The sequence below is a fragment of the Rhinolophus hipposideros genome (assembly GCF_964194185.1).
Source record: "Rhinolophus hipposideros genome assembly, chromosome: 5".
NCBI classification, from domain to species: Eukaryota; Metazoa; Chordata; class Mammalia; order Chiroptera; family Rhinolophidae; genus Rhinolophus; species Rhinolophus hipposideros.
This window is the reverse complement of record NC_138051.1, coordinates 54,306,280-54,324,965: the sequence shown is the minus strand read 5'-3', so window position 1 is coordinate 54,324,965 and position 18,686 is coordinate 54,306,280. Positions and strand designations below refer to the sequence as shown.

Sequence of the window (18,686 nt, the reverse complement as noted above, 5' to 3'; positions counted from 1 at the left end):
AGTACCCCTCTGACGTCTTACATTGTTATTGCATTACTATCGATTATATTCCCTATGCTGTACTTTCCACCTCTGTTCCTACTTTGTAACTACCAATTTGTGCTTCTCAATCCCTTCACTTTTTCATCCAGCCTCCCAGTCCCCTTCACATCTGGCAACTGTCAGTTTGTTCTCTTTCCAACTATCATCTCTTGCTTGGACTATTTTAGTAGCCTCTTAACTGTCTTTCTGTGTCCACTGGTTTTCCGTGTAGTAGCCAGAATGATCCTTTTAAAGTAAAATTCAGATCATGTCATCGCTCAGCTCACAACCCTCCACTGGCTTCCCATCTTGTTCAGAGCAAAGGGCTAAGTTTTTCCCATGGCCTACAAGGCCTTACATGGCTTACGAATCACGCCATGTGACTTCTTTGGCTTTATCTTCAATTCTTTTCTGCCTTGTTCACGCTACTTTAGCCATATTTCATTCATTCCGTCAGTAAGTATTTATCAAATGCCATCATGTCCCAGGCATTGTTTTAGATAACTGGAGCTACAGCACTGAGCAAAGTCCTTGCCTCACAGAGCTTACATTTGCCTTTTGTTCTAACATATACCAAAGCACATTCTTTGTGCTTGCTGTTTCCTTTGCCTGAAATACTCATTTCCTGTATGACTTGATACTTTACTTCCTTTAGAAATTTGCTCAAATGCCATCTTATTGAAAAGGCCTGACCAACCAACACAAGATAGCCACCTTCATTTTCCCCCACTCTCCCTAGAGTAAGCTTCTTGAAGACAAGGATCTTGTCTGTCCTGGTCACTTTGATGTCCTTAGTGGCTGGCTCAATCTCATACGTCGTAGATGATGCCCAATAAATTTTTTATTGGATATTGAATGAATGAACTAAAGTGATAATCAGAACCCTTTAAGAAAAAAGTAGTAATACTATTTGAAATATTTTTCCCAATTTGATTTTTTTTCCATTCTGGTTTTAAATGTTTCCATTGTGAAATTTATTGAATTTTTTTATACCCTAGTTTTAGTGTGTTTAGAAAATTAATATCCATTGCAAAAAATATTTACCTATGATTTTGTTATTTTATGATTTCAATACTTTCCTTTAAATCATTGCTATATCTGAAATTTATTTTTGTGTATCAGTTCTGTATTGAGTATCTTGCTATACTATCATTTCTGTTTTTCAGTTGACATTCCTCCTGGTTTTGCTTAAGTATATAATTTTATCACTGCTAATAATATTAATTTTTGCTGTTTTTCAGCATTTATTAGTATATTGTTCCAGTTACTATTGCTGCCTCATAGGTTACCCCAAAACATAGTAGCTCAAACAACCATTTTATTTTGCTCACAGTTTTGTGGGTTAGGAATTCTGGAAGGGGCCAACTTAGTAATTTTTGTGTATAGTCTTCCATTTGCTTATAGTCACACTTGACTGATATTGTAATGACCTGAAGTGTCAGAGGGACTCCGGCGGCTCATTCTTTATTTTAAAGACTTTTATTGGGGAAGGGGAACAGGACTTCATTGGGGAACAGTGTGTACTTCCAGAACTTATTTCCAAGTCAAGTTGTTGTCCTTTCAATCTTAGCTGTGGAGGGCGCAGCTCAGCTCCAGGTCCAGTTGCCATTGCTAGTTGCAGGGGGCACTGCCTACCATCCCTTGCGGGAGTCGAACCGGCAACCTAGCGCTCCAACCAACTGAGCCATCTGGGAACTCAGCGGCATCTCAGCTCCAGGTGCCGTGTTCAATCTTAGTTGCAGTGGCCAGAGCCCAGCATCCCTTGTGGGACTCCAGGGATGTTGTTGAACTGGCAGCCTTGTGGTTGAGAGCCCACTGGCCCATGTGGGAATCGAACCGGCAGCCTTTGGAGTTGGGAGGATGGAGCTCCAACAGTCTGAACCACCGGGTCTGCCCCAGAGGTGGTTCATTCTTGAGGCTGGCAGTTGATTCTGGCTGTTGACTAGGAGCTCAGCCGGGACTGTTGACTGAAATGCCTACTTATTGCCTCGCGAGCATGGCAGTCTCAGGGAAGTTGAACTTTTTTACATGGCAACTAGCTCCCCTCAAAGGGAGTATTTCCAGGTGGAAGTTTCATGGCCTTTTTTGACATTGGAAATCATTATAGTATCACTTCCTTTGTACTCTGTCGATAAGCAGTAACAGGCCTGCTCACATTTAAAGGGGACAAGGACCTCCATCTCTTGACAGACGATCAAAAAAATTGCATGTTTTAAAAATTGCCATGTATATGTTTTATTTTTCATCTGCTAAATATACTATCATTTCCAGAGTAAATTTGGATAGTAGTGTAATAATGAATATTCTTGTCTTTTTACTTTGATGGAATGTGTTTTATATCACCACATGTGATTTTTGTTTTGAGATATAGGTTTAAGAAAATCATATTAAGGAAAAACCCATAAATTAAATCAGTAAAGGATATAAAACTTCATCATAATTTTTATACAGATATAGTTATATTCTCAATAATAGAATTTAAGTTGATTTATAATCATAGTAAATAACTTTATGGTAGTAGATGAGTGTGAGCAGAATTTCTACTGTTCTCATGATGATATGTATGAAGAAGGATTTAAAAAATTTTTTAAATTTTAAGTATGATTCAAACTATCAACCTTTCTTTGGCTGTCTTGATTCTTTTAGGTGATTTTGGAATTTACCAAACAACAGAAAGAAGAAGATACAATTCTAGTATTTAATGTTACTCAGTTAGGAACAGAAGCTATAGTGAGAACATTTGATTTAACTGCAGTATCTTATCTAAAGAAAATCAGCTTGGATTACCATGAAATTCAAGGTAATAGCCATAAAAATAGAAATAATAGCCAGTAATAAATATAATACCACTTGAATATCTGAAATACTTTCATTTATGTAATTCTTATAATAAATAATAGCTAGCACTGTTCTAAGCACTTTTCAAATAATAACCCATTTAAATCCTTAAAACACTGCTATGAGAAAGACAGTTATTATCTCCAGTTTACAAATGAGTTAGCTAAGGGAAAAACTGTTTATGTAATTTGTCGAAGGTCATACTGCTAGTTAGTGGCTGAACCCTGGAAGTCTTCTCACAGGGTCTGCTATGGTATACTACCTCAGAGAGTCCATATAAAAACCCTTTATATAGGTAATATTATTCTCATTTTGCAAACAGAGAAATCTCTTAAATAAAGAGATTCAGAGGCTTACTCAAGTTCATGCATCTTATGAATTGGCAAAACCTAGAATTTATTTCTGGACTATAATATTGAAGTCCTTGTTTTTTCTACTGAATAGTGTTCATATAATATCAGAGGCAGCACAAGGTTATAAAAATAAAAATGGTGGGACGCAAAATTCATTCTTCAGAAGTGCTTATAGTTTATTTTGGTGTACATCTTGTGTGTTCATGAGATACATGAGGAATGGATGAATCTACAGTAATTAAAATTACCTAATATTTGCCCAATATTTTAGTCAAATATAAAGACCTATTTTTAAATTTTTTAAAAAATAGTTAAAACTAAAATGTATCTTAGTTTAGAAGAAAAATGTTTTGTGTGCTAGTAAGTTTCTATTAAGTACGTCTTAAAATGGAGTTTATATTACTGTCTTAAGGGAAAAAATACAGATAATAAATTTGCTAGGCTATTTTTTCCTTTCGGGAACGTTATTTCAAGGGAAAATTCTGAGCTGTCGCAGAAACAGCAGGTGTAGAACTGCAAAGAATAAAAGAAAGAATAACAGAAAGAACTAAATAGAATAAAAGATGGATTAAATGGTGACTAATTTACTTCTCCGTCCATAGCTTCTTGAGACAGTTCTTTGGTACATCTACGTAAGGAGATAGAAGACATCTGGTAGTACCCGTTGTTTTTAAATTAAAAGAAATTTAACAATTCTCTTTAAAAAAAATCTTTCCTCTTCTATGTAAGCCTTCTCTTAGTCTAAACAAAGAAAAATTATTTACATTTTTCAAATATTAAATATTTGTTCATAGAATTTTAGAGCTCCCAGGATATTACATAGTTTTCTAGTCCTCCTTGTTATATAGTTGAGAAAACTGAAGTTAAATATTGTGGTTTATACTTCCTGATTCTTACACCTGTAATTTTTCTGTTGCCTTGCAAATGTATGGATGGCCTTAAAATATCTAGAGAAGTTTTGATTATATTTTAACACAGATGTAAAATCAAACAAAATATATAAATATGCATGTTTTTAAGTAAGTTGGATGACAGAAGTAGGATAAGGATTTGGATTGGTTTATTTCTTCAGTAGTGATGATCTTAGCATCTAACAACCGTGAAAATATGTACAGATAGTCTTTTAAAGCTTAGTTAACAAAATTTTTTAGAAAGAAAAAGACATTTAGAAAATTCTAAACTTAAAGCAATTTATTTGAAACACTTTTTTCCTTTTTCTTTAATCTAGGATCCAAAAAGAAGCCCCTTCACTTGATTAGCTCTTCTGACAAACCTGGATTAGATCTTTTGAAAGTGGAGTATATTAAGGTAAGGGCCGTAGAATGTTTATTATATTTATTATATACTCCAAACTATCCTCTGAAAGGAAAAAGTTGACATTAGATCACTAAAGGTTCTGTATAGTAGGTTTTAATCACAGGGCTATTTATTGTTTCTCTTTCCATTCATATACCTTCTTTTTCACTTAATACGGGACTATACTAGGAATTTTAAAGCCACCAAAACTTCTTGTCGCCAAAGATGGAAGCCGGGGATGAAGTGGGTCCTATTCCTAACTTCTGGGGTATATTCACCTACCTACATTCATTGTATGTATAGATGACGTTTGGCTGAGTATCCTACATCAAAAGGGATAAATTGGATTGGGTTCAGTAGAGAACTGCCAGGATTGAGAAGGGCCTCAAAAATAAATGAGGAATGCTGAAAGAACTGATGGTGTTTAGCTTCATTTAAGATTAGTTGATTTGTTTAGTCATTCACCAACTATGTATTGAATGTCTATGTGTCAGGTTTTTTTAGGTACTTAGGATACAGAGATGAAATTTTTCCCTGTTCTCAAGGAATTTATAGACTAGTAGGGAGATAGACAGGAAAATAACAATAAAAAATATAATGTGATTGATTCCCTAATAAAGAAATACACAGAGTATTATGGGAGCAGGGACGCAGGGAAACTGGTCTAGCTAGAAGGCTTTTCAGATAAGGTAAAACTTTGAATTTATATGTATATATATATTTTGATCAGTGAGTAATTATGATGGGAGATAGATTTTTGATTGTATAAAGACCTCATTAAATCAAAAGTTTTCTAAAGATTAAATTTATAAGAAAATGAGGTTTCTTTCACTGGAGATACCATAAAATAGACTGGCCAAAGACTTTATAGAGGGATTCAAGCATAAAGTCATAAATGGGCTAAACCTTCCAGCCTTCAGAGTTTATATGATCCCTAGCTGCGTTTTCCAGAAGTAAATGTTGCCAGGCTATCATATTTTTTTTCTTTTTTTGAGGAGGAGGACAAATTTGCACTATTATAATAAATAAAGTATTTGGATATAACTTTAAAATGATGACAATAGTATTAAGTGTATATAAAAATACAGTTGTAACAATATAAATAAATTAACTAGAGATCATAAATAAGTGATTTATTTACTTTGGTCTTAATTCCTTCTTTAGAACTTTTGTGTTTTTTTTTTTTTTGTTGTTAAGGCTGATAAGAACGGACCTAGTTTTCAAACTACTTTTGAAAAAACTGAACAAACAGTTAAGGTAAGAAATTCTACTAACAGAATATACGAGTGTCCTATTTGAAAATAACCTACTCTAGAAGTCTCCAGTGTCCGTTAAGGGATATTGACTGGGTAATTTGATGAAATAATCAAGAACCAATAAAAGTTATAAATAAACTCATAGATGCCTACCATGCTGTGTGCTCAGGATTCAGCGTAGTAAAGCTTTTGATTTATTGTATCACATCCTAATTATTTATAAAGAAGGAAATTCTATAGATGAGGGAACTTTGATTTACAAAGAACAGAGTTCTAAACATACCAAACTGGATACTGTCGTTTAATGCAGGGCAGAGGAAGTATGAAATATAGAGATGGTGAGTACTTTTGGAGTCATACTAAAACAGTTTTGTAGAGGAAAAAGAGGCAAAATATAGTTATGGGTTATATTAAAAAGAACAAGAGAGATATGAGTTTTAGATTACACTTTTGAGAGACACGAGAATCTCTTGAAGATTGTGAAACTTCCTTTTTATATCCATTTAAGTTTTTGAAGCAATGAAACGAATTTCTGTTGTATAAACAAAGATTTAAAAAAAATTAATTTCCTGTTAGAAAGCCATATATTCTTGAAAGTAATTTGTGTTGCTGTATTAGCTTTCTAGACTCATTGTTTTAAAAATGTAATACTTTTTTCTATAAATTCTATATTATTTGTTTCTTTTTAAATGATAGGATAATTATTGTGGTTTCAGAAGATCATTTAGTGACTGAGAATTTACTCATTGGATTTTTTTGTATTGAAATCTCGTGAATGTCACATTTGAAATCATTTCTTGACAGTAATAACACAGTGATTCTGGAGTTTCATATCTAACTTATATGTTTTATATAATCATAAAGAGTCAATTGCAGATCCAAAACCATATATATGTTGAATATTGGGATAGCCTTGACAAGCAGATTATAAGCTCCATGATAATTATGCTTGGGAAATGGAGTAATTAGGTTACTGAGGTACTCAAATGAACTCCTGAAGTGTGTAAGTGTAATTTACTCTTCATATATCTTTATTTTAGGAGTGTGGGTTGTGAATCTTCCTCTCTTAGCTCTTTTCTTCAAGCAGTAGAAGGCGGTGATGCAAGCCTAGCTAAGAGCTTTTGGGTCTGTGTGGAGACTATTGGTATAATTGGGCTGGGAAACTAATTTTCTTTTAAAAACATTTCTAGGTGGCTTTTTCATCTTTAAATCTGTTGCTGCAAACACAAGCTCTTCTCTCTTCTATTAATTACCTGACAAGCATTATTCCATCAGCTGGCCAAAAGATGGGTGATATCAAGGAAATAAACATTTCGACTGAAAAGCAACAAAAAAATACAGTTCTGCAGAAAGGTTTGAAAAACAGGGTTTTTTTTGTTTGTTTTTTGTTTTCTTGTTAGTAAGGGCTTTTAGAATTCTAGAGCTAAGTGGGCAATCTTAGAGATCCTCTATCTAGTTCAGTTATTTATATGCCATTTTCCTCCTTTTTGTCCTTTTCTTCAAACCAAATTATAAACGGGTGCCTGGTATATAAGGCAAATGTAATTATTACTTTTGTTTTTAAAATATCTGTTTTTGTTCTTATTTTGGTGGTGGTGGGGGATGCCTTTAGGTGAGTAATAGGGGAAAAACACCTATGGTTACACTGAACTCTGCCTCCCCTCGTAGTGACTCCTGAAGGAGCTCCATGGAGGGTTAGCCTTCCCTTCCATTCTACAAATAAGGAAATCAAGATCCAGAGGCAGGAGGGCAGCAGTGCAGAGATCGCATCTTAATTAGTCAAGAACCCACAGTTGGATCAGAGATAAAATTCAAATTCTGAGTGCTACTTAAGCTATGTTGACCATAGGCTCATTACTTAACTTCTCTGAGTTTCAATGTTTTTAATCTCATTTAGTTTTTTTTCTTGCTTTTAAATTACAAAAGTAACACATTTCTCTATTAAAAATGCAAACTCTACAGAATATATAAAGCAAAAGAAGTATTTGAAATCGTTAAGAACTTGACAATTTTATGATTTTTTTTTAAACAACTTAATATAGGGATGAACCCTTAATAGAGTTTAGTTACTAGGATTTCACTGTGATAGAATGTTTTGTTTTATTTGTAGTGATTGTATCTTCTAAAGATAGTGACATTATTGACTTCAGGCTGTTTGCCAAATTGAATGCTTTCTGTGTCAATGTTTGTGAAGAGAAGAACAATATTGCTGAAATCAAGATTCAAGGTAAAAGTTCTTACGGTATTAAAAATTGTTCAAAAGATAAGTTTTTTAAAAAATGCTAACGAATATACAAATGGAGGACTCTGAATTGTGAAAACTGGATAATTTTATTTTGCAACATAAATGGATCGCACGCTTTCCTAACTCTTTGGGATATAGATGTTGGTCAGACTCTGACCATCAAATTGAACTACACACAGTGGTGTTTTAAACCTTTCTAAGAGTTGTCTTGGAGGTGAAAAGAATTACTTAGGTCAATGTAGGGATGCTATCGATGAGCTACATGTCATTTTAGAATTCAGATAAAGGTCTGTGAATATGCTTTATCAAATGAAAAGCAGCCTTATAATGAAGACCAGAACTTGTAAGCCCATATGTTCTTTTTGGCAAAAGTTGCTATAACTAATCTAGCTTTTTTTGACTTTCTTTACCAGCTCAGTGTGATTTGGTTAATGTAAAGAATATGTTTAATGAAATTCTTGAAGAACTTAAAAATCAGAAAACTAGGGTTTCTTTCCAAACTGGCAGTGCATTTACTAGTCTGAATTTAATTCATGAAACTTTTATAGCTTCCATGTAAATAACTGATGTAAGGTGTAAAGGATTTACTAAAATCCCAAGATAATCTATTTGCACTAGATGAAGTTTTTTTAGAAGGTTGAAAATTCAGATAATTATTTTTTAATGAGTTTACAGATTCCATTGTTTATAAACTAAAAATATGTAATACCACAGCTTATTTATCAATTGGGAGTTCAAACATTGCTAAACTTTTAAAAATGTCACCCCCAAAATAAAATTACGCAATGGAAAGAAACATCTTAAGGTCTTACTTTGTTAGACTTATAGAAATTATAATAATAATTTATTTTTTTATTTTTTAAGGACTCGATTCCTCGCTGTCTCTTCAGTCAAGAAAACAGTCTCTGTTTGCCAGATTGGAAAATATTATTGTCACAGATGTTGATCCTAAGACAGTTCATAAAAAAGTAGGTGATAGTAAATAGTTAATATTTTTTGATGACTGAATATGAGATGTTATTTTTTAAAATATTAGTGAAATATATTTTGATAGAAAAATGTTTGTTTCTATAATGATTATAAGTATAAACCCTTTTAGGATGGGATTTATTATTCTCTTGTATGGAATACATTCAAATCTGTGCTTTTCAGGCGGTGTCAATAATGGGAAATGAAGTTTTCCGTTTTAACATGGATTTGTATCCAGATGCTACTGAAGGGGATTTCTATACTGACATGTCCAAGGTGGATGGTGTGATGTCCTTGAATGTTGGCTGTATCCAGATTGTCTATCTTCATAAATTCCTCATGTCACTTCTGGTAAAAACACTATTTATATATTTATTATACAACTTAGAAATACGTAAGTAAATCTGATAATTATGACTGCAAATCTTACAAACTGGATTTTAGAATATGTGTTGTTTTTATTATAGATGGTATTTATGTATTAATGTAGAAATTAAAACCTCTTTTTAACAGTTGAAATCTGAATCTTTTAATGATTTTCTTTCTAGAACTGGAATTACTACTTTTGCTAGAACATGATGAAACCAAATTCTCAAGTACAAAAACTGTTGCAAATGTTTTTTTCTCCATTCCTCAGCCATATAACTGTAATTATAATTAGCCTTCTCAGGTAGCTCATAAATATGGATGGATAATCAGTCATTCCTTTTAACTCTAGAAAAATAGGACTGAACTGAAAGTTGTTATATCTGTTGGAAAAAAATTACCATAGTACACAAATAAAAAGAAGATTGTTTTATTAATAATGTGCTTGTCTTCTGTTTGAACTTCTCCTTTTATGTTTTGTGTCTGCAGAACTTCCTGAACAATTTCCAGACAGCCAAAGAGGCTCTGAGTGCTGCCACTGCCCAGGCTGCAGAAAAGGCTGCGACAAGTGTGAAAGATCTTGCCCAGAGGAGTTTTCGCGTTTCTATCAATATTGATTTGAAAGCACCAGTGATAGTCATCCCACAGTCTTCCATTTCCACCAGTGCGGTAGTGGCAGATCTTGGGTTAATCAGAGTTCAGAATCAGTTCAGTCTGGTATCTGTGGAAGACTGCGTAAACCCTCCAATAATTGATAGAATGGATGTGCAGCTAACAAAGCTTAAGCTTTCTAGGTATACTCTTTCAATTATTATGGATTTAAATATTATTTAATGTTTTCCATGAAATTTTATGATTTCTGAAATCTGTACCCAACATACTCCTATTGCACAGAACAGTTTTGTTATATCCACTTTTTCTTTTGAAAAATCTCAGTTATAGAAATTGCAACAGTAGTATTATGAATGTGCCCATAATTCTTTACCTACATTCACCAATTGTTTACATTTGTTTTAACTCTATGTATATGCATATTATTAGAATTTAAAACATTATACAAATTTTTATTTTTTATAGAGTATAATGCACATAAAACATATCAGTTTCAGGTGTACAACATAATTATTCAATATTTATATATATTGCAAAGTGATCACTGTTACTCTAGTTAACGTCCATCACCACACAGTTACAAAATTTTTTTTCTTGTGATGAGAACTTTTAAGATCTATTCTTTTAGCAACTTTCAAATATATAATACAGTGTTATTAACTATAGTCACCATTATGTCCCCAGGACTTATTTATTTTATAACTGGAAGTTGAAACATTTTTGCTAAACCACTTGAGAATAGACATCTTAGCTCTTTGCCTCTAAATACTTTAGCATGTGTTTCCTAAGATAAAGGACATTTGTCCTCTCACAAAACCACAATCAATGCAAATTCCACATAAATTCTGGAAATTTAACATTTACAAAATAATGTTACGTAATGTGCAGTCAATATTCAGGTTTTACCAGTTGTTACAAGAATGTCTATTAAAGCAATTTTTTCCTTAATCCAGTGTCACATATAACATTTAATTGTGTCCTACACTACTGTGGGGGATTTCTGTACTGATAAGACACTTATTCTGGAGTAGCTTTTCAGCCTTTCTCTGTCTTTCATGCTGATGACAGTTCTGAAGAATACAGTCTAGTTGTTTCATGGAACACCTCTTAATCTGGTTTTATCTGGTGATTCTTTATGATTTAATTGAACTTAACACATTTTGGGCAGGAATACTGTGTAAGTAATGATGTATTGGTAGGTGTCCATACCAGAGGACACCTGAAAGTGCACATAATTCATTTTAAAGTGAATTTCTACCCCATCTGAAGAGATTTAATTATCCTGAGTGAAAAAGGAATGATTATGAGGCAAGTCCAGAAAATATCCTTCCTGGTGAAGAGTTTTCTGAAACTCCTTAGGGAATGTAACTGTTCATCTTGCCATTTTTTTCTCTAATTTCTGTACCAATGCACATATCAGTTTTTGAACAACGGTATTTAATGATTTACACCGTATCGTCAACAATTATGAATTTAAAAAAAAAATTATTGTTTGTCACCTGTCTTCTGTTTAAAGAAAAAAGTTTTCTTTATAGGTGAGTCATTTATAAATTATATATCATATATTTTAATCTGTCCCTGCTAATGTAGTATAGATTAAGTTCATTATAGACTGAGTTTAGAAAACACTCAAATAGCATCGTTTCAAATCAATGTTTAGAGCAGCAACTTTTGACTGTGGTTTTTTAATGATATATTGCATTTCTCCCCTATGTTTATGCATATATATCAATTGTATTTTTTATTAGGACAGTGATCCAGCCTGGCATCTCCCATCCTGATATTCAGCTGTTGCACCCAATTAACTTGGAGTTTTCTGTAAATCGGAATCTAGCTGCATCTTGGTACCACAAGGTTCCTGTTGTGGAAATTAAAGGACATCTTGAGACAATGAATGTAAGTGTGTGAGTGAAAAAAACTTTGTTATTAAAATTTTAGACTCTGAAGCCTCTTCAGTATAAATCCAAATTAAATGTAGAATTTTTTATTGATTGATGTATGATGTTGTCCAACAAGATCTTTATTATTTTTAGTAGATTTTAATCTTCAGTTAAGTGTTACTTAACTTTTAAATTTGCTCTATGTACATAATAGTAGAGATCTTTAGGTCAGTTATTTGTCAGTATATTATACTACATCTCATTTTACATGTTGTATATACATACTTTTATTTTAGGGATATCGAAGTCCAACAAAGATAATTATAGCACTGAAGGAAATGCCTGTTTTTTATATTGAAGATGACCTTTTTATTTCTTTCAGATTGTTATTGTTTGAAAAGTAGAATTTATGTGTTCTCTTAATTTGTCACTTTTTAAAAAATGATCGTATTTCTTGAAGTATGAACTTTCACTAAAGATCTTATAAATTAAGTAGACGGAACCGGTACGGACTCATAAATCACATTGTTTTTCTCTAAGTTCTTTCTTTGAAAATAAAAATTTTAACATGTAATGAGTAGTGAAATACTTGAGTATGAACATACAATTTGTCTGTCAGTGTTAAGATTATTCTATTTTTAATGTTTTGTTATTTTCTATATTAAAATTAATGCATTTTAAAATGAAATATATTTATCTTTTCTTTTAATATTTTATAGGTTAGTCTAAATCAAGAAGATCTTAATCTTTTATTTAAAATACTAGCAGAAAATCTTGGTGAGGCTACTGAAGACCTGAATAAAGTGAAACCAAGAGTACAACAGACAGGTAAAAGGCTGACAGTAGGTGGCATAATACATGTGTCTATTTATTATTTTACGATTTAGTAGGGGAGACAATAAAAATTCTATATGTTTTTTGTGATATTTATTTATAAATATATATTTACAAATTGTGATTTGCATTATTAAGAAAAGATGCTGCTGCATAAAACCATAGTTTGGTTTTTAGTTAAACAAATAGTCAGTTACAGTTTCAGACTTTTTCTAAGTTGCATAAGTTAGGAGGAAGCCATAAAGAAGAGTTTCAGATCAATGGTTTATTCCTGGAATAATTACTGAATTTGCATGTATAGAAGAAAACATTTTAGATTGGCACCAGGCTATGGTAGCATACTTGTTCTGATTTTTAAATAAGGGTTAGTAGTAAAAATCTGTAATAATTGAAACAGTTGATAAATTTTCATTCAGCAAAGATACTGAAAAAAATTGTACTTCAATAAAAATGCGAAGAGAATTTAAATTATTAATTACAATGGCCTTTTTGACTGAAAGGCAAAGTAACTGCCAGACTTGTTTTTTTTAAGTTGTTTTATGTGTATGCATATACGCATGCATGTATATCATCTTAATTTTTTTAAACAAATGGTACTATCTTCCATGTGTGTATATATGTGTATGTATGTGTATGTTTGTGTATTTCTGCACTTTGCTATTTTTTAATTGACAGTAGATCTTGGTGTTCATTTGGTATCTTCTTATATCTATATCTGTACATTATAGAACTGTCTCCTTCTTTTTAATGGCTGCCTGGTATTAAATTCTGTTGAAGTATTATAATTTATTTAGAAAGTTCCTGTTGATGGACTTTTCAAGTTGTCTTCAGTCTTTCACTCTTAACGTGTTGCATTGAATGTCTTTGTACATACACTTTTACACATACATATAATGTATAAGAGAAATACCAAGACTGTCGAATTAAAGGTATTTAATTAACAGTAAATTAAATGAATAATTTAATTAATGCATTTAATAAAATCATTTCAATTTTGACAGATCTTGCCAGTTGCCCTCCATAGAACTTGTACTAATTTTGCACTCCTACCAGGTTTTTTTTTTTTTATATATATACTTTTTCTAACATAATATATTGCAGATTTTTAAATTTTTGCCAGTTTACTAAGTGAAAAATGGTATCTCATTGTATTTTTTTAATTTTAAAAAACGTGTTTAGCTGAAACTAATATGTTATATGTCACTTAGATCGCAATTAAAACAAAAATAAATAAAAACAAAACTAGGAAAAAAGCCCTTTTTTACTGTATGTTAATTTATATAGTAAAATGTACAGATCTTAAGTGTACAATTCAATGAATTTAGATATGACTACACCAGTATAATCATCATGATTAAAATATAGAACATTTCCAGCATAGCACTGCAGAAGGTCTTCCTATGCTCCTTCCCAATCAGTACCAAATGCCCATGTTACCCCCAAATCCACCCAGAATTAACTACTGTTCTTATTTGTAATTCCGTGAATTAGTTTTGCTTCTTTGTGAATTTCATATGAATGGAATCATATAGAATTTACTCTTTAGTTTTTGACTTCATTCAACATTTTGTTTGTGAGATTCATCCATGTTGTTGTATGTATCAGTAGTGTGTTCTTTTTATCCTTGTACCATATTCATTATATGACAGTATCAAAATTTTATTTTATCCTTTCTACATTTGATGAACATTTGGGTTCTTTCCAGCTTTTGAATATCATGGATAAAATTGTCATGAATGTTATTGTAAATATCGTTTGGCATAGTTATATATATGACTTAGTAGACTTACTGGGTCGTATGTTAGCTTATGTTTAATTTCAGTAATTTATGCCAAATTATACCAAACAGATTTTCAAGTGGTTGTACTAGTTTACTTTCCTACAAGCAGTGTATGAAGAGTTCCAGTTGTTTCATTCTCACCAGTTTTTGATATTGTCAATATTTTAAAATTTAGCTGTTCTGGAGAATGTACATGGTATCTCTATGGTTTTCATTTGTTCCCTGATTATTAATGAAATTGAAAATCTTTTCATATGCTTATTTGCCATTTGGATATCCTCTTTTGTGACATGAATATTCAAGTCTATTGACCATTATTTTTATTGAGATATTTGTCTATTTTCTTTTTGTATAAATCCCTTGGATTTTTTTTTTTAAGATTTTGTCTGTTTTCTAATTGATATATAGGAGTTCTTTATTAATTCTGGATACAAGCTCTTTGCTGCTTATGTGTGCTATGTGTATATAGGTGTTGGTAAATGTGTAGAAATATCTTTCCCTCTCTATGGTTTGCCTTTTAACTCTTTTAATGGCGTGTGAATAGAATTAATTTTTGTGAATTCCAAAATACCATTTTTAAAAATCATCGGTTCTTTTTATTTCCTATTTGAAAACTTTGCTTATTCTAGGAATTGTTTTATAAAAGCAAAGTGTTTGCTGGAAGTATTTCCCCCATGTCACGTTATAGTTGGAATAGTGCTTCGAATAGGTGGTAGTTAAGAAACCTTGCCCTGTGTATGCATTGCTTTCTCAAAGGTAATAATAGCAGTGGTTTTCTGTCTGGATTTCTGGTGTAGTTTACACTTGGCGAGGTACTGAATCTATAGGAACTTCAGTTAGCCTATCTGTAATACGAGGGCAATAAAGTTTTTATCTCAAAAGGTTGTTATAAGAATTAAATGAGACAATCCATGTAAAACCCTTAGTACAGTGTCTAGCACAGAGGCAAGCACTTAGCAAGTGACAGCTATTAGGTTGGTGCAAAAGTAATTGCGGGTTAAAAGGTTAAAAATAATTGCGAAAACCGCAATTACTTTTACACCAACCTATAGTTTTGTGTATTATGATTTAGAAAGCAATTTCAGAGTATGTGAATTTTAGGACACCATCATATTTATATAGCTTTACTTTTGCTTCTGGTATGGCATAAGAAGCTCTAAACACCATCCCCTTTTTTTCCTTTTCTAGCCTATATCTTGTTATCCTCTTCATGATTTAACCATAAAAAAAGTCCATTCTGTTTGCAAAATATCTCAGGATGTTATCTCTCTGTGTTTTCCACAGCCTTCTCTCTTATTCCTGGAATGTCTCCTCTGTGTGAGGAGCTCCTTCAGCTCTACTTGAATGATAACTTCCCTATTACTCTTTTCTTGACCTCCCCATAACAATGTCATGCCTACTTCTGTGCTTTCTGTGCATTTTATTTAGAGAGTCTATTAACATTTGTCCACTTAATATGATTAAGAGTAGCCTGCTTATTTTATTTGTTGTTATCTTAAATGTATGTCTCTTCTATTAAGGTATGAGCTTTCTAAAGGCTGGAGCTGTGTATTACTGATTTGTGGATTTTCAGTGCCTGCATCAGGTCCAGAGTACTCATATAAGTCCTCAATCAGTATTTGTGGAAGAAATGTGTGAATAGAAGTGAATGAATTTCTTTTAAATACCTCTAGGTGAAATTAAAGAGCCACTTGAAATCTCTACCTCACAAGATGTACATAATTCACAATGTACTTTAACAGCTGGAGTAGAAGAAATTAGATCTGTAGACATCATTAATATGCTGCTGAATTTTGAAATCAAAGAGGTGTGTAATTTTCATCTGTTTTTATAAAGTAAGATGAATAAATAATGGACATTTAGAATTACCTCCACTAAAATAAACTTGTAGATTATTGATAATGGATGAAAAAAATCTCACATAGGCTATTTATAATTTGTATGTAGCATTAATGTTTTAAAATTTGAGAGTTTGTTAAAGATGAGTTATAGTTGAGGGATATAATATTTCATAGGGAAAATGATAGCATATCCTCTAACAGGCTTCCCAAATGATTTTAGGACAGTTCGAATGTGGCTTGCTTTTGATTTTATGTAGGAAAGACAGGAAAGGAAAACAGAGACAGAGTAATCCTTTGCAAATTTAGACACCCTTAAGACAGTAAAACACAATATGTGTACAGTTTAAAAATGTTTCATTACCACTGTCTGCAGAATCTTGAGGGAAAATTAAATTTATTTTCCTCTTCTGTATGCACACATTTAACAGATAATTCATTGCATGTGCTAACTGTAGGATGCAGAGGTAAAAGTCATAGACTCTGAACTCTAACAAGAAAACAAACAATTAAAATTTTTGTTAGTGCTTCCATTAAAGACGTGCCCAGTAGAGCTCATGGCAATGATGGTAGGGAGAGGGCGTCTAAGGAGGGAAGATTTCTGGGAGAAAGTGGCATTTGAGCTGAGTTTTTAAAGAAGAGTAAGATGCATTCTGAGAAAAGGGGACCAGGAAAGGGGCTGGGACAAGGTAGAAAGAGGAGCAGGCATAAAGATGTGCGTATGTTAGAAAGCATAGTGGATACAGGGACATGTAAGAATTTCCTCCAAAATCTCTTCATCGTTAAATAGTTGCATAAAGGTTATATTCTTTTCTCTGAGCTAAAAATAATACACTTTTAATAATAATTAATAATAAACAAATGAGTTCTACTTTTTGATCTGAAATGCATGTTTTGAAACTAACTTCTTTCATGTTAAACTGCTGTTTTTCTGGTTAATATTTAGAGTTAAGATTTTTAAGCTTTGATAATTGAAACATTGATAGATGAATCATTCTATTTGCAAATGGGTTTCATTAACATATTTACATAGAAAATGTGTAAGTTCTTTTTAATATCATTTGTAATTTGTACTGTTAGAGTTCCCTTTCCTAGGGAGTGATTGAGGTAGGGGAAAGCAATTTACACTCTCTATCTTAGGTTGGTATTTGCCATTTGGTTGTCATTATCTGGGTAAAGGGAGCTACTGGCAACCAATGGGTAGAGGCCAGTGATGCCACTAAACATCCTATTGTACACAGAACTGCTCCCCACTATAAAGAATTATCCAGCCCAAATTCAGTGGTGTCAAGATTGAAAACCCTTGCCTTAGGAGTACTATAAAATTGACCATTTATCTCACCGCCTTTCAGATGAAAGGCCATCAGACTAGGACTTCTGGGAATTAGGTATAATTAATTAATTTTCTTTTTAACTTTACCTTGAGAACTACTAGAACATAGTGGCAGTGCTTTAAAAGTCTGAAGTAGTAAATATGCCTTGCAAAATAAATAGCACTAAGCAATTTCTAGGAACAAGTAGAAGTAAACATCTTTACGTTGTGTGAAATTTGGGGTTATTAAGTTGTTGACTTGTCTTCATTGTATACAGTGAAATTATTTGTGGTAATGCTAGTGCTTTTTTCTAGGTTGGGATTACTTTGATGAAAAAAGCAGAAAAGAAAGGAAGGCCTTTATATGAACTAAATGTGTTCCAGCTTGGAGTGGAAGCTAGAGTAAAAACCTATGACCTAACAGCTGAAGCTTATCTAAAAAAAATTAGTATGCGATGTTTTGAGTTTACTGGTAAGTATGAAGTATAGTCTGTGTAAATTATCCATGTAATAGGCATATAGTCCCTACTTTTTAATCAACATTAAGCATGTTTATTAGCGTCACCATAATTTAGTTTAAATTTGTTACATTAATACAAAGGAGTTTTATATTTAAAAATTTATTATCTATGTAGTTATTTATCATGAATAAGATTATACCTAAGTGTATCTATATTTAGCATGAAATCAAATGTATCTAAAAGAAAAATGAAGCACATTTGTCGTCATGGCTGTACATAACACTACAGTACTTATAAAAGACAACATTTCATTACAATTATACTGTGAAAACTGATATATTAGGAAATTAGAACCGATGTACAATGCCCAGGTATACAGTCCAGGGACCCTTTTTAAAAATGTGAGTAAATTTAATAAGAAGTAACTTTTTGCTTGTTTTTTATTTGTTTTTAAATTACATCAATGGTTTTTTATTTGCTTTTGATGGCATTGATATACATTTGTAAACATAAAAATTAAACACTACAGAAATGTATAGAGGAAAAATTTAACATTATCTTGTAGTCACACTCTCTTACCCCCAATAGATACTAAGTTATTCGTCAGTGAGTATCCTCAGTCTTT

General features: G+C 32.1%; 1 protein-coding gene across 5 annotated transcripts in view; it reads left to right on the top strand.

Annotated features, from left to right (window-relative positions):
- VPS13C (vacuolar protein sorting 13 homolog C) overlaps nt 1-18,686 on the top strand; it is a 168,107-nt gene that overhangs the window by 70,957 nt on the left and 78,464 nt on the right. For all 5 annotated transcript variants that reach the window (XM_081049777.1, XM_081049781.1, XM_081049778.1 and 2 more), the window contains 12 exons: nt 2,668-2,821; nt 4,441-4,520; nt 5,706-5,765; nt 6,955-7,117; nt 7,875-7,991; nt 8,874-8,977; nt 9,162-9,329; nt 9,834-10,138; nt 11,705-11,852; nt 12,556-12,664; nt 16,124-16,257; nt 17,916-18,072. In XM_081049777.1, the coding sequence (XP_080905903.1) occupies nt 2,668-2,821; nt 4,441-4,520; nt 5,706-5,765; nt 6,955-7,117; nt 7,875-7,991; nt 8,874-8,977; nt 9,162-9,329; nt 9,834-10,138; nt 11,705-11,852; nt 12,556-12,664; nt 16,124-16,257; nt 17,916-18,072 (1,699 nt within the window). The remainder of the gene's footprint in view (nt 1-2,667; nt 2,822-4,440; nt 4,521-5,705; nt 5,766-6,954; nt 7,118-7,874; nt 7,992-8,873; nt 8,978-9,161; nt 9,330-9,833; nt 10,139-11,704; nt 11,853-12,555; nt 12,665-16,123; nt 16,258-17,915; nt 18,073-18,686) is intronic.